Here is a 13,204-nt window from a genome sequence, read left to right on the forward strand (position 1 = left end):
GCCCTACAGAGGAAATACATATGGTTTAGTGATGAATATTCAACCTTCTGTTATGAGTTTATCACCCTGTATGAAGCATGCCAGCATGCTTAACTTTTTCTCTTGTACCTCCCGGGCCAATGCCCAAACCAACCTTATGAGGGAATTATAATAATTGGCCACCTAAGAAAACAGTGTTGAAGAATACAGTTAGTTACTTAATTAGGTAATTGAGTAATTTGTAGGGTACGTATACACAGTAGGCTATGTAAACAGAGGGCACTTAAAAAGTTGAATTTCTTAAATATTTGCAATATGCTTTTTTATGAAATATAACAGGCATTTTTTTTATCATCTCTTAATTTATAATATCTGGCTATTTATGACATTTGCAAGCTCTTTCCTGAAATCCAATTGACCTTCAGCCTTTTGGGTAAGGACCTCTTTGAGAATCTGATAAAAGCAAGGATACTTCCCTCCCCCAGGGAAATGGCACATTTTTTAAAATGCTGCACATTATGATACTGATTCACAGATTTCCCAGAAGTCTATGCATGAATTTCTCAGAAGTCTATGCATGAATGTCCCAGTGTAGAGTACCTGTGTTAGTCTGTTCAAGAAAGTATTAGATCTTTTGACTGCTCTCTGGAAAGGAACTTACGTCAATGGAAGATTACAATTGCTGGAAAGACTCTTAAGAGCTTTAAGGGAAAATATTACTTATCTAGTGGGAAGGATGCTCTGAAATATTAAGACTAAGTTTGATCCTGTGTAGCAAAAACAAAGATAAAGTGATTCACTAAATATACCTCTCATCAAACCAATTTTGGCCAGATCCAACCAACAAAACAAAAACTCTAAAGAAAACTTAAAAGCTTTGAGTAGTTTATGAATGCTGACCTATCATTATGTTAGAAAACAAAAGGTGGTTTTTATTCAGATTATGTAATTCAAGGGTATTAGCCTGTCTCCCTATGCTTCCTCACTATCTGAGGCAAATAGGTTCCCAGTGGCCTTTGATCAACTGGAACTGGAGTTATGAGAGAAGCATAAAATAACAGTGGTTTGAGTAAGTTAAAACCATATTTCTGTCACTTGAGAATTCTGGAGGTAGGTGGTTCATAGCTCAGAACTACAAATTTGCTATCAACCTGAGCCCCTTACAGTTTACCATTCTACCATTTCTAGGATGATACTCATCATCATGTTCCAGAGTGGCTGCCAGTGTTGCAGCCCTCACATTCATGTTCCCAACAGTAGGATGAAAGGAGGAACAAAGAGGAGGGCAAAGGAAATGTGTTCACTTTCTTAGCTCTCTACTAGTTAATACGCAATACTTCTACTTTTACCTCATTGGTCAAATGTGGTCACATTGTATTACCTAGCTGCAAGAAACCTAGCTGGAAACCCTGGTGGCGTAGAGCTACAGCTGCTAACCAAAAGGTCAGCAGTTTGAATCCACCAGGCGCTCCTTGGAAACCTTATGGAACAGTTCTTCTGTGTCCTATGGGGTCGATGTGAGTTGGAATCAACTCAGTGGAAATGGGTCAGTGGGTTAGCTGCAAGAGAGGCTGGGAAAAGTACATTTATCTTGGGCAGCCATATATATATGACCAGCTAAAAATCAGAGAAAAGATATTTTAGTGTAGGCAGTTAGACACAGACCTTCTCCTTTCCCAAATTTCATTGCACCATCCTGGGGATTCCGTGTTGCTATATGGGCCTATCTTCTTGAAGCGTATGATGTAGTCAGAGGGTGGTAAATACTGTCTACACTGATACCCATTTATGTTAGGTAAATGAGTCTCAGTTGCTCCTGTTACCTAGGTACCCCACTCAACTGAGAAGCACACTCATTTTTGGGGGTGTTTTTGTTTTACACGGTTTAACTTTCAAATCAAATTTAAACTATTTTTAATACTTCCCCCAAATCAGAATTTACCTTCATGTTTGGTATGTTTATTCAAAATTAACAGATTTTGTTTTATTTAGTGCTTTATTCCCCTGAGCATCCCAGAATATCTATGTAAATCTGATAATTAAGTGACCAAAATGTAAAGAACTGTCTCTTGTAGCATGTTGCCCACCTACACCTCTTTCAGCTCAATAGCAGCTGCCTCTTGAAGAAGTTGTCATGAAGGAATACTGTTTTGATTCCTTTCATACCCATACAGCCAGGTTGTTTTTTAAAGTAAGAATGGAGGTTTTTTTTTCTGTAAAAATTGCAGGCAGAAACAAGTAATTGGTAATTGTGCGTGAAAATTGGTGGTTGTGCGGATACAGTGCTGTTACGTATATGCAGATGCCTGTTCTCTGTTCACAGTGTTGTTCTAGATTTTCTAATATTAATTTGCTCATCCTCTGGTTTGTAAAAATACCACTGTCCTGGAATGTGGAATGATAGGTAGATAGACTCATACTTTTTCTTAGGAAAGCGTGATTCATAGTTTCCTTTCACTGCAGTTACGTTATCAAAGTGTAATGAAATGGGCATTGGTTTGTGGGTTTTTTGTTTGTTTTTTTAAACACTGAGGATAAAACCAAATCAGTTATATGATAGATTGAATTAATGTACTTCATTATTATAGTTTCTTGGATTTTATGTAGACTACATGTAATTCCAAGGAACCCTAATGGCATAGTTGGTTAAGTGCTTGGCTGCTAACTGAAAGGTCAGTGGTTCGAACCCACCAGCTCCTCCACAAAAGAAAGATGTGGCAGTCAGGTTCTGTAAAGATTTACAGCCTTGGAAACCATATAGGGCAGTTCTCCCTGTCCTGTAGGGTCTCTATGAGACGGAATCAACTCAACAGCAGCAGGTTTGTTTTGTTATATGTAATTCAAGGAGATGGTAAATGACTTATTAGATCATAATTCCTAAATGAAATCCTCATAACTTTTATTAGGTCTTCTAGAGTTTTCTTACATTTAAAGGTAATATATTTTTTGTATGTTCTTTAAGGTTAATTCCAGTTATATGATTTCTCTATTCTTCGTGCAAAAGCTTATCTTTTATGTGATGTTTAGTTGTGAGAAAACTTTTCTTAACTGTGTATTTCCAAACCCCAGAAATGACTTAAAAATGCCCTAGTGGTTTAGAATGGCCTAGTGACTTAGTTGGATCTGTACCATGTGCAACCTGGCAAATTCTGGACCGGGATTCTGATGGAAAAGCACTGCAGAAAAGAACTAAAAAGCTCCTCTGGTTCTAAACCATAAAAAACAAACTCAGTCTTGGTTTATACCAGAAGTTCTCTGGAAGACCAGATCTGAACTCCTACCCTAAAGGTACTGAATGTGCTTTGTAAATGGCTTAAATGTCTGAGCCATTGTAAATATGGACTGGCTGTAGTTTGACCAGTTGAAAGGACCAAGCAGGAAGGTGCAGATTTTGGCCTCATCTTCCCTTCCTGCTTACCAGCAACCACAGGAGTAGTCATCAACCACTAACTTCTCTTCCTTGATTTCCCCCAGAGAACTACCAAATCTGAGAATGAGCAAAGTACTACTTTAAGCCACAGATTGTGTAGCTGTTTGGCCCCTTTTAGTGTTATGGCTGCTGGGGCCATAACCATAACAAGGTAGAATGCCAGGACTCAACCTTCCTTCCATGTTTTCAGGGAAACCTCATAGGCCTAGTACAGGGCCCATGTTTTCATGTCTCCCATATGCCGTTCTATCATCCCAATGATGAATTTTACTTTTTGTTATTGAGAGGAAGCCATGCCTCATGGTGATTGTATTAGTTAGGGTACAGGCTAAGCTACTGCAACAAAATAAAAATAAAAAATACAAAGGGAATCAAAAATACAGTGATTTGAACAAGATGGAAGCTTGTTTCTCCCATACATAATAGGCAGGCCTGTCCCACGAGATCATCTACTTACCCAAGCTGGTGGGGTGCCTCTGCCATGCCTAACATGGCTTCCAGGGTGACTCAATTACCGCTATTCCTAGTCCACAGAAAAGGAAAGAATGACAACCAAGGCAAGCAATTTCCTTTTAAGCAAATGACGTGAGGCACACATCAGCTCTGCTCACATTCCGTTGGCAAGAAGTTTGTCATATGGCACATCTGCCTTCAAGAGAGGCTAGGAAACAGTCTTCCCACAGGTGACCATGTACTCAGCTAATCTCTAGTACCATGGAGCCAGGGGAGAATGGATAGCTGTGGATAACTAGCATTCTGTCACAGTGATGAAGTTAAATTGATTTTGTCATCTATATTTTACAAAGAAAATTATGTAGGGGAAAAATGATATTCAGCAGTATTATCGCTGGCCAGAATGAGCTGTCGTATTTTCTAGTGAGCTTAGAAGCATTCTTGTAAGTAACCAAAGCAAAACAAAAAGATTTCTCTGACATCAGCACACTGGCAACTACCAAATAGATAGTCCCCTCTATGCTTTCATAGGATAAGTGTTGTTGTTAGTCAAGTTGGCTCTGACTCATGGCAACTCCATGTACAAGAGGATGAAACATTGCCCAGTCCTACATCATCTTCACAATCGTTGCTATGCTCCAGTCCAGTGTTTTGGCAGCTGTGTACATTGAGTATCTTCCAACCTAGGGAGCTCATCTTCTCTAGCCTATGTATAGGACGGTATTCTGTTGTGGTCCACAGGGTTTTCAATGGTTAATTTTTGGAAGTAAATCACCAGGCCTTTCTTCCTAGTCTTAGTCTGGAAGCTCTGCTGAAACTTGTCCACCATGGGTGACCCTGCTGGCTTCCAGCATCATAACAACACACAAGCCACCACAGTATGACAAACAGAGAGGTGGTGGATAGGATATGTAGTCATGCTTAAAACTGTGTGTTAGCTCTCTCCTATAACTCCCTCAAAGTCCTTTATTGAATTATTGAAATCTCAGACTCTTGCCCTTGGGAACTGTACAGATGGATAATCAAACATTTCTTCTCTCCCAGGATACACTTGAAATGTGCTCCAAGGAGCAGGAGTTTAAAAGCATCCTCTTTTCTCTGTGCTACTTCCACGCCTGTGTTGCTGGGAGACTGCGGTTTGGCCCCCAGGGCTGGAGCCGCAGCTATCCCTTCAATCCTGGAGACCTCACCATTTGTGCCAATGTCCTCTACAACTATTTAGAGGCAAACACCAACGTAAGTGCCAGTGGTCACATAACCTCTTCCGAGGAGTGTACAGACTGTCAGTCCTTGGGTGCTATCAAAATGGACCATAATTTCTCTTTTGAAGCTATTACTGAAATAGCTGACACTAGATATGCATCTTCTGCCAAGTGTGAAAATAAACCAGATCAAAGGTTTTCCAGTAGTGGATGCTTGAACTTCCTAACGTAGGTCAAACCAGTTCCACGTCAACAGCTTAGCGCCCAAAAAAAAAAAAATTGTCCTTCATTATGTTAACAAAAACAGTGGTTTACATGTGCATATATGCCAGATTCATTAGGCAGGTAATGAAGCATTTGCACAAATGTAATTACATACAGCAATTCTGACAGTTCATAACACTGCATTAATAATCACTACAATTAGTTCTGATGATGGAAGCAATTTACAGCGCGTCACGTATAAATAATGGTGTATTTCCTGCATATGTCATTATTATGTATTAAGGATGCCACCTTGTTGTGACTTTCTCAGTAATGTTCCCCTTGATTTGAAGGTAAAGGTAGATGAATGATTTTATTTCACAGCTGAAGTGTGTTTTACAGATGAGGATGGGAATGCTTCATCAAGAATATTTGTGTAAACTCTTAGAGACCCAATGATTGGATTTCAAAAAAGAACCATTCCTAAGGATTTTGTTTAACCCTTAAAAGGGGAGCTTTTTCCACTAAGCTACATCTCTTCAAATTGGGATCTATTTGTCAAAACCAACCAGGTGTTGTATCCTAGGCAACACTGTCTATAAAGGGCCTTTAAAATAACCTGTCCATGTTTCTAAGTATAAGTGGTTGTTTTATGTTGTTTCGGTAACCGCTGTTATCATCATTTTTGTTACCAAAGTTTTCTCAAGCTTCAAAAGAAGTATGTACACATGGTATGTAACACTGGTTTGTTTCCCCAAGGAAAGATATTTTGTATCTATCATTCCTTAAATTTATTACATTAAAAATTAACTCTGCCTACTTGGAGCGTATTTCTGACCATTCTAATAATGATATTTTTGTGTGGATCTTACCAAGTTTTGTTCAAGCTGTTGCACATAAAATTGATTATTATGACAGTTCTGAGTAGGAAAAGAAATGAGCCATTTAATTAAAAAAAAAAAAAAACCCATTGCCGTCAAGTCGATTCTGACTCATAGTAACCCTATAGGGCAGAATAGAACTGCCCCATATGGTTTCCAAGGAGCGCCTGGTGGATTCCAACTGCCAACCCTTGGTTAGCAGCCGTAGCTCTTAACTACTACACCACCAGGGTTTCCGAGCCATTTAATAGTTTTATTCAATTCCTTCATAACGTCCCACAAGACTGAGACCAGGGCTGTTATCCTGTTTCCACTGAATCCTGTCCACAATTGAGGTAGAAATGAAGGGCTAAAAGAGGGGAGTTGACACTTGTGTTTCTCTCCAGCTCCAAATTCTCAGACTTGGTAACACCAGTTGGCCAAGTGAATCATTCTGCTGCTTCTCCCCTCGGTCTCCTGGTCAACGTAAGCCTTAGATTTTTAATACATTCTCATGTCTCTCCAAGGTCTTGACCTGAGTTGTTTGCCATGCATCACAAAGCAAGTTACCAGGACTTTGGAATTACATTAATATGTACACACAATTTGTACAAAGTGCCCTTTTCAAGAATGTATATATACAAAAGTAGGTCAAGATTTGGTGAAAGGGAACCAGTCATTGAAAAGAACAGATCCCTAGCTGATTAAAATCTTAAGGGAGACACGTGTCTAAAAAGCAGGCATTAATTAAATATAATCAGGAAGGAAAATCAAATTAAGAAGTTTGTGTTTCCCATCCGTTTCAGCTCAGTGGAAGGTAATCCATGGAGTGGTAGAGAAAGTGTATTTCAGTCTAGTCACTTCTTAATTTTTCATTCACATCAAACCAGTTTAAAAGAAAGACATATTTGAGGCTCATTTATTCAAATTCAAATAAACTCGTAGCAAGTACACTGGAATAGTTGAAGTAATTTTACTTGTTCTGTTCTGTCACATCATGCAACAAATGAAGGCTATAATTAAGTTTTTACTTGAACTGTTGGGAGGCATATACTGCCCCTGAGGGTATAAAGGTTCCTGTCTGGAAAGGCTTCATCACAAACTGGCATGTTTTGCAAACCCAGAGGAAGCTAAAGGGTAGCAAAGAGAGGCTTCAAACCCTGCTAAGCCAAATAAAGAGGAGATACAGTGATTTCTTGAATAAAACTTAGTAGAGTCATTAGTTACAACCCATAGAACAGTCACTTAGACCAGTCATGCCATAAACCAAGCCCTCAAATCATTCTGTGAAGAGGGGATACATTTGCTTACCCTTTTGAACAATGATGGAATTATAAATACATCCCAAATTCAAATCGTATGGATTTTTCTTTCTTTTCCTGAATCAGATCATAAAAACAGATAAAAATCAGGTAATAAAAATATGTAATACCTCTCAAAGCCCTTGAACTGATATCCTCTCAAGATTTTTGCATGACACTTCAAATATATAAACTTTCCCTGCATATCATGTTCTAGGAATGATTCAGTTTTCTTTAAAATCTGCATAATAAGCTCAGTAATAGTGACTTTTCACTGACTGTATTAAAACACATTGACAATAATTCTCCTAAGAAGTTCTAAACTGAAACCTAGACAATTTCAGAACTTCTTTTAAATTCTTGGGTTCAGGGGGGCTGAGGAACACTGTGCATTAGAGAGCCATGTGCCCCTGGCTGGTTGCCCTGAGGCAGACACCTGAGCCCGGAAGTGGACGTTGGTTTGATTTCCCCCTAGGTCCCTTGGGAAGACCTTCGTTATCTCTTCGGTGAGATCATGTATGGGGGCCACATCACAGACGACTGGGATCGCAAGCTCTGCCGGGTGTATTTAGAAGAATTCATGAATCCATCTCTGGTAAGAATTTTTTTTTAATAATTTCACTGAAAAGAAAATTCTGCATGAAAGTTTTCACATTGATTTTACTATTTAGATGATTCTTGAATGTGTTTGAGGAGTCTCAGTTTTTTGTGAGTGTATTCTGGCCTGCCCTCAAGGGAGTTCGGGAATTAATTAGAAATGCAGGATCTCAGGCCCTACCCAGGACCTACTGAATTAGAATCTGCATTTCAACAAGCCACCCAGGTGATTTATATGAATTGTAGAGTGTGCCAAGGTGAAGCTCTCTCACATGCACTGACTCATTTGATCTTTATAATAACCCTGTGAGTTATGCAAAGCTGAAGTTTTTACCCCTTTTACGCTCAGAGGTACTGAGAGATGGTGATTTGCCCCAGGTCACTAAGGTGGTATGGGAAAGAGCTTTAGCTAGAATATAGCTCTTTTTATTTTGATTCTAGGACTCATTTCACTGTAATTTTATCTCCCTGTCACAGAAGGCATGGAATATTCTAAATTTTGATCATGAACTCCTTACCAAATCTGTGTTCAAGAAAAATATGGTGATTTGTAAACCCAGTTCTTCCTTCGCCTCTGAGGAAGAGGATCGAGCACCACTTTATGGGACGTTAAAACAACCAGGCACCCTTTTCCCTTTTTTCATCTTCAGTATTTCTTACCAACCCTATACTTAAACATACAACTAAGAAACACCCAAGTGGTTTACAACCAGGGCTGTATTTTCTTGCAGAGCACTCAGACCTTGTTTCCTATACCAAAGTAGCTGAAGGAAGTGGCCACACTTTTCTCCTGCCTTCTCCCTGTAATGGAATCCCTGGGTGATGCAAATGTTTAAGGCATTTCACTGCTAACCGGAAGGTTCAAGTCCACCCAGAGGCACCTTGGAAGGAAGGCCTGGCGATCAGCCATTGCAGATCCCTTGGAGCACAGCTCTACTCTGACACACACGGGGGCCGGGGGTGGTGGGGTGCCATGAGTTGGAGTCAACTCGACAGCAACTGGTTTCTCCCCCTAACAGTTTCCAAGTTTGTGGGCCTGGTTATTTCTTAGAAACCCAAGGCACCCAACACTATGTCATCTGTACTTCCAGTTGGGCAAGACGCCAACTACGGGTAGAGCAATGTCTGAGTTTACTTTTTTTAGTAGTTTGACCAACCTCTTATTTATAATTTCTCTGAAAACTTAGAAAAATATTGTAGTTTTGATCACCTTCCTTGAGCCTGTTTTGAGAAGTAACATAATTGTGCATTAGAAGGCATGGTGTTTTACAAAGACCAATGTAGAAAATTAGGGACAGATTATTTTTAACTACATTTTGTAACAATACAGGGGTGCAAAAAATAGACTTTCCTGGTGTGTGACCATTATTTGTTTCTTTAGACTGTGAGTCTCCTGGTCTTTGCTCAATTCCAATGAACAGGATTTCACATGTCAGAAAGACACTTTTAATTTAACACAATTGGAAAGTCATTCCTCAGAAGAGGTCTGGGAGCAGGTTACCACGGAGATGGGGAAGATAAACAGTGCTATGCACACGACCTTTAGAGAGGCTGATTTCTCTGGATGGTGGAGGCCAAGGGGCAGAGCGAGGAGCTCCGGCTGACGTTCGCCCCTCTAGTTCAGGCCTTCAGATAAGGGGAGAATTACTGTTGCCAAATGAGACAGTCCATTAACCTTCACAAGTCTGAACTCCCATTCAAATAATTGTAAAATAAATATAGGTGGTGAAACCCGAGAGGCATCCCTGGTATGTGTAAGGTCTTTGGAAGTATAGGTGCCCGACCTTCTCTACAGATGTGGTGAGGTGTGTAGGATCAAGATGCTTCATTCACAGTCTTACATCCTCACTGGATGGTGCTACCATTTTAACGCCCCAAAGGAAATTGAAGTACTCACTGACTTAATCTCAGATGCCCCCAAATCCTATTTATTTTGTTCTCAAGGATATGTCTCCTGCTCATGTTGTTTATATTATTAGCAACTTGATCTAACACTTCAGCATTGGTAGGACATCTTTTTGCGACTTCTTACATTAGTGGTTAACTTATTTGGAAATTAGTATCTTCGGTTTCATTGGAGTATGATGAGAAAAGCAGCCCCTTAATGGTGTGAGTTTTAGAAGTTCCACTGCTCTTAGCAAAATAACCAGAATATTTTCAGTGATATCTTCCTGTCAGGATGGATGAGTTTGCAGTCAGAGAGAGTCCCACCCTGCTCTGGCCACAGTAAAGAAGGAGAACATATTCTCATTTGTGGCTCATATTTGGCAGTGTTAAACAAGTAATACAGTAAACTATTTTTTGAAAATAAAGTATCAGATCACCTTAAAGTTATCATATGAACCAGAAACAAACCCACTGCTGTCAAGTCAATTCCGACTCATAGCAACCCTATAAGTTATCATATAGAAAAAATAATTTGGGTGGTATACAGTAACAAGAATATGGGCTATGAAGTAAAAAAAAAAAAAACATAATTCAAGCCCTTCATTATATTTTCTGTGTGATTTTAGATATATTATTGAATCTCTCTGAGCCTCAGTTTCATCATTTATAACATGAGAATGACCAACTCATAAGTTTGTTATCAGGATTAAATGTCGGTATAATGTTGGTACCATCTTGGGAATATAATGCTTAATAAATGAGTTATTTTTATTATTATGTAGTAGACATTTTCATAATAGATACTTCACCCTTGACTGTACTGTATTTAATCTGTGATGGTAATTGGAACCACATTATTAAACAACTGCTTTGTGGCAGGGTCAATACCACACAATTGATGTGTATCATTTCTTCTCCTCCTTATAACCCTGCAAAGTAGGTGTTATTATCCCATTTTATTTAAAAGGAAACTCAGCTCAGAGAGGCCAAGTGACTGATAAGTAGCAAAACCAAGATTTGAACTTGCAATCAGATTCTAAATGCTACAGTCATTCTCTGCACCACACTGCATTGGTTGGATCTGTGTCAATCTGTGTGTAGTACTTGGCACACAGGTTGTAAAAAAAAACTGACCTGTGTCTTATACTGCATGGTGTGGTGGCACAGAGAATGACAATGGACGATCCAGGGGACCAAGGTTCTAGTTCCAGTTCTGCCACTAACTTGCTATGCAACTTGGTTTCTGACCTCCCTGTGCCTCAGTTTATTTGTGAAAATAAGGTATTGGACTAGAAAATTGCTCATGTACCGTTCAGCTCTAAAGACATCATGATAACGTCTTCAACTTTGAGTAATTTCTAAAAATCCTCGACAGCACTTTGGGGCTATGGCATTTTTTACTCAAAAGACCAAGGGCATAAGCACTTTAGTCCCAGAATGAACTGAGAGCTTCTTGTCATCAAGACTACTTGGAGGCCATCTAAGATACAGCTATTGGTCTCTACTCATTAGGAGCAAAAGAGAAAGAAGAAAATCAAGTCTCAGAGAAGAAACTAGTCTGCAGGTCTAATAGCCTACACCAGCCATAGCCTCATCTATCGAGAGACCAGAAGAACTAGATGGTGCCTGGCTACCACTATTACTGTGATCACAGCCACGATAGATGGACAGGAGAAAAATGTAGAACAGAACTCAAATTTGCAAGAGTCCAGACTTACTGAGCCAGTAGAGGCTGTAGGATTCCCTGAGACTATCATCGGACATACTTGTTAAACCTGGAACAAACTATCCCCTGAAGTCACCTTTTAGCAAAATAACAGATTGGCACACAAAATAAAGGATACTACCCAAGGGAACAGGGCTCCATTAAAAAACCTCTATATGATAGGGGCACAGTTATGGATACTTCCTAGACGTAACCAAACATCTCACAGGATTAGATTACTGAGTTTGAAGGCTTGGGACCATAGTCTTGCAGGACAACTCAGTCAACTGGGATAACTTAGTTCATAAAGATAATGTTCTACATCCTAGTTTAGTGAGTAGCATCTGGGATCTTAAAAGCTTGAGAGTGATCATCTAAGACACAACTGTTGGTCTTTAGTTGTCTGGAACAAAAGAGAATGAAGGAAACCAAAGATCAAAGAAGAAATTAGTCCGTAGGACTAATAGCCTATATGAACCACGGCCTCATCTAGCCTGAGACCAGAAGAACTAGTTGGTGCCCGGCTACCACTGCTGACCATTTTATCCAGGGATACACAGAAGGTCCCAGAGAGCAAGGGAGAAAAATGTAGAACAAAATTCAAATTCCTTAAAAAGGCCAGACATACTGGACCAATAGAGACTAGAGGAACCCCCAAGACTATCGCCTTAAGATACCTTTTGAACTTGTAACTACAGCCACTCCCGATGGTCACCTTTCATCCAAACAATAGATTGGCTTATAAAATAAACAATATCACCCATGAATACTGTGCCTCCTTAAGTTATCAATTATATGAGACCAAATGGTCAACATTTAGGCAAAAACAAAGAGGAGAATCTAAGGAGGGGCAGGGAAGCTAAGTTAATGGAAACAGAACAGAAAGAATGGAAATAATGAGAATGTTGGCATGTTCTAAAAAATGTAATCAATGTCATGGGACAGGCTGTATAAAAATTTCTTATATGGGAACCTAATATGCTATGTAAACTTTCACCAAAAACACAATTAAAAAAAAAACTATATATGAGACCAAAAGGTCAACAATTATTTTAAAGCAAAGATAAGACAAGGGGGCCAGGGAAACCAGAGTACTTGGAACAGAACAACCAGAATAGAATTAATGAGAATGTTGACACATTGTGGAAAATGTACCTAATGTCACTGAACAAATTGTGTAGAAATTGTCAAATGGGAACCTAATTGGCTGTGTAAAGTTTCACATAAAACACAATAACATTATTTATTAAAAAAAAAAAAGACTACTTGGAGAGGCAGTGGAGGAGGTGAGATTTTGATTGAATGTCCCATGAGGTCCAGATGGTGGCGGGGTGCTGGTTTTCCCCATTTCTAATGGTTGTGCCTGTGAACGTAGCTGGCACTGATTTCTGCAAAGGTGATTTCAGTCACTGGTGATTTTTTTCATGATATAGAGGGTCATTCTCCCTGAGCATGATTCTATTCAGCTTTTTAACAGCTTTGAGATATATTTATACACTATACAATTGCCAATTTAAATTGTACAATTCAGGGGATTTTTAGTACATTCACTGAGTTGTGTAATTATTGCCACAACCAATTTTAGA

At 39.3% G+C, this 13,204-nt stretch overlaps 1 protein-coding gene across 3 annotated transcripts in view; it reads left to right on the top strand.

Annotated features, from left to right (window-relative positions):
• Nucleotides 1–13,204, top strand: part of DNAH11 (dynein axonemal heavy chain 11) — a 368,316-nt gene that overhangs the window by 333,876 nt on the left and 21,236 nt on the right. For all 3 annotated transcript variants that reach the window (XM_049893431.1, XM_049893432.1, XM_049893433.1), the window contains 2 exons: nucleotides 4,907–5,098; nucleotides 7,905–8,024. In XM_049893431.1, the coding sequence (XP_049749388.1) occupies nucleotides 4,907–5,098; nucleotides 7,905–8,024 (312 nt within the window). The remainder of the gene's footprint in view (nucleotides 1–4,906; nucleotides 5,099–7,904; nucleotides 8,025–13,204) is intronic.

Source organism: Elephas maximus, chromosome 8 (genome assembly GCF_024166365.1).
Source record: "Elephas maximus indicus isolate mEleMax1 chromosome 8, mEleMax1 primary haplotype, whole genome shotgun sequence".
NCBI classification, from domain to species: domain Eukaryota; kingdom Metazoa; phylum Chordata; class Mammalia; order Proboscidea; family Elephantidae; genus Elephas; species Elephas maximus.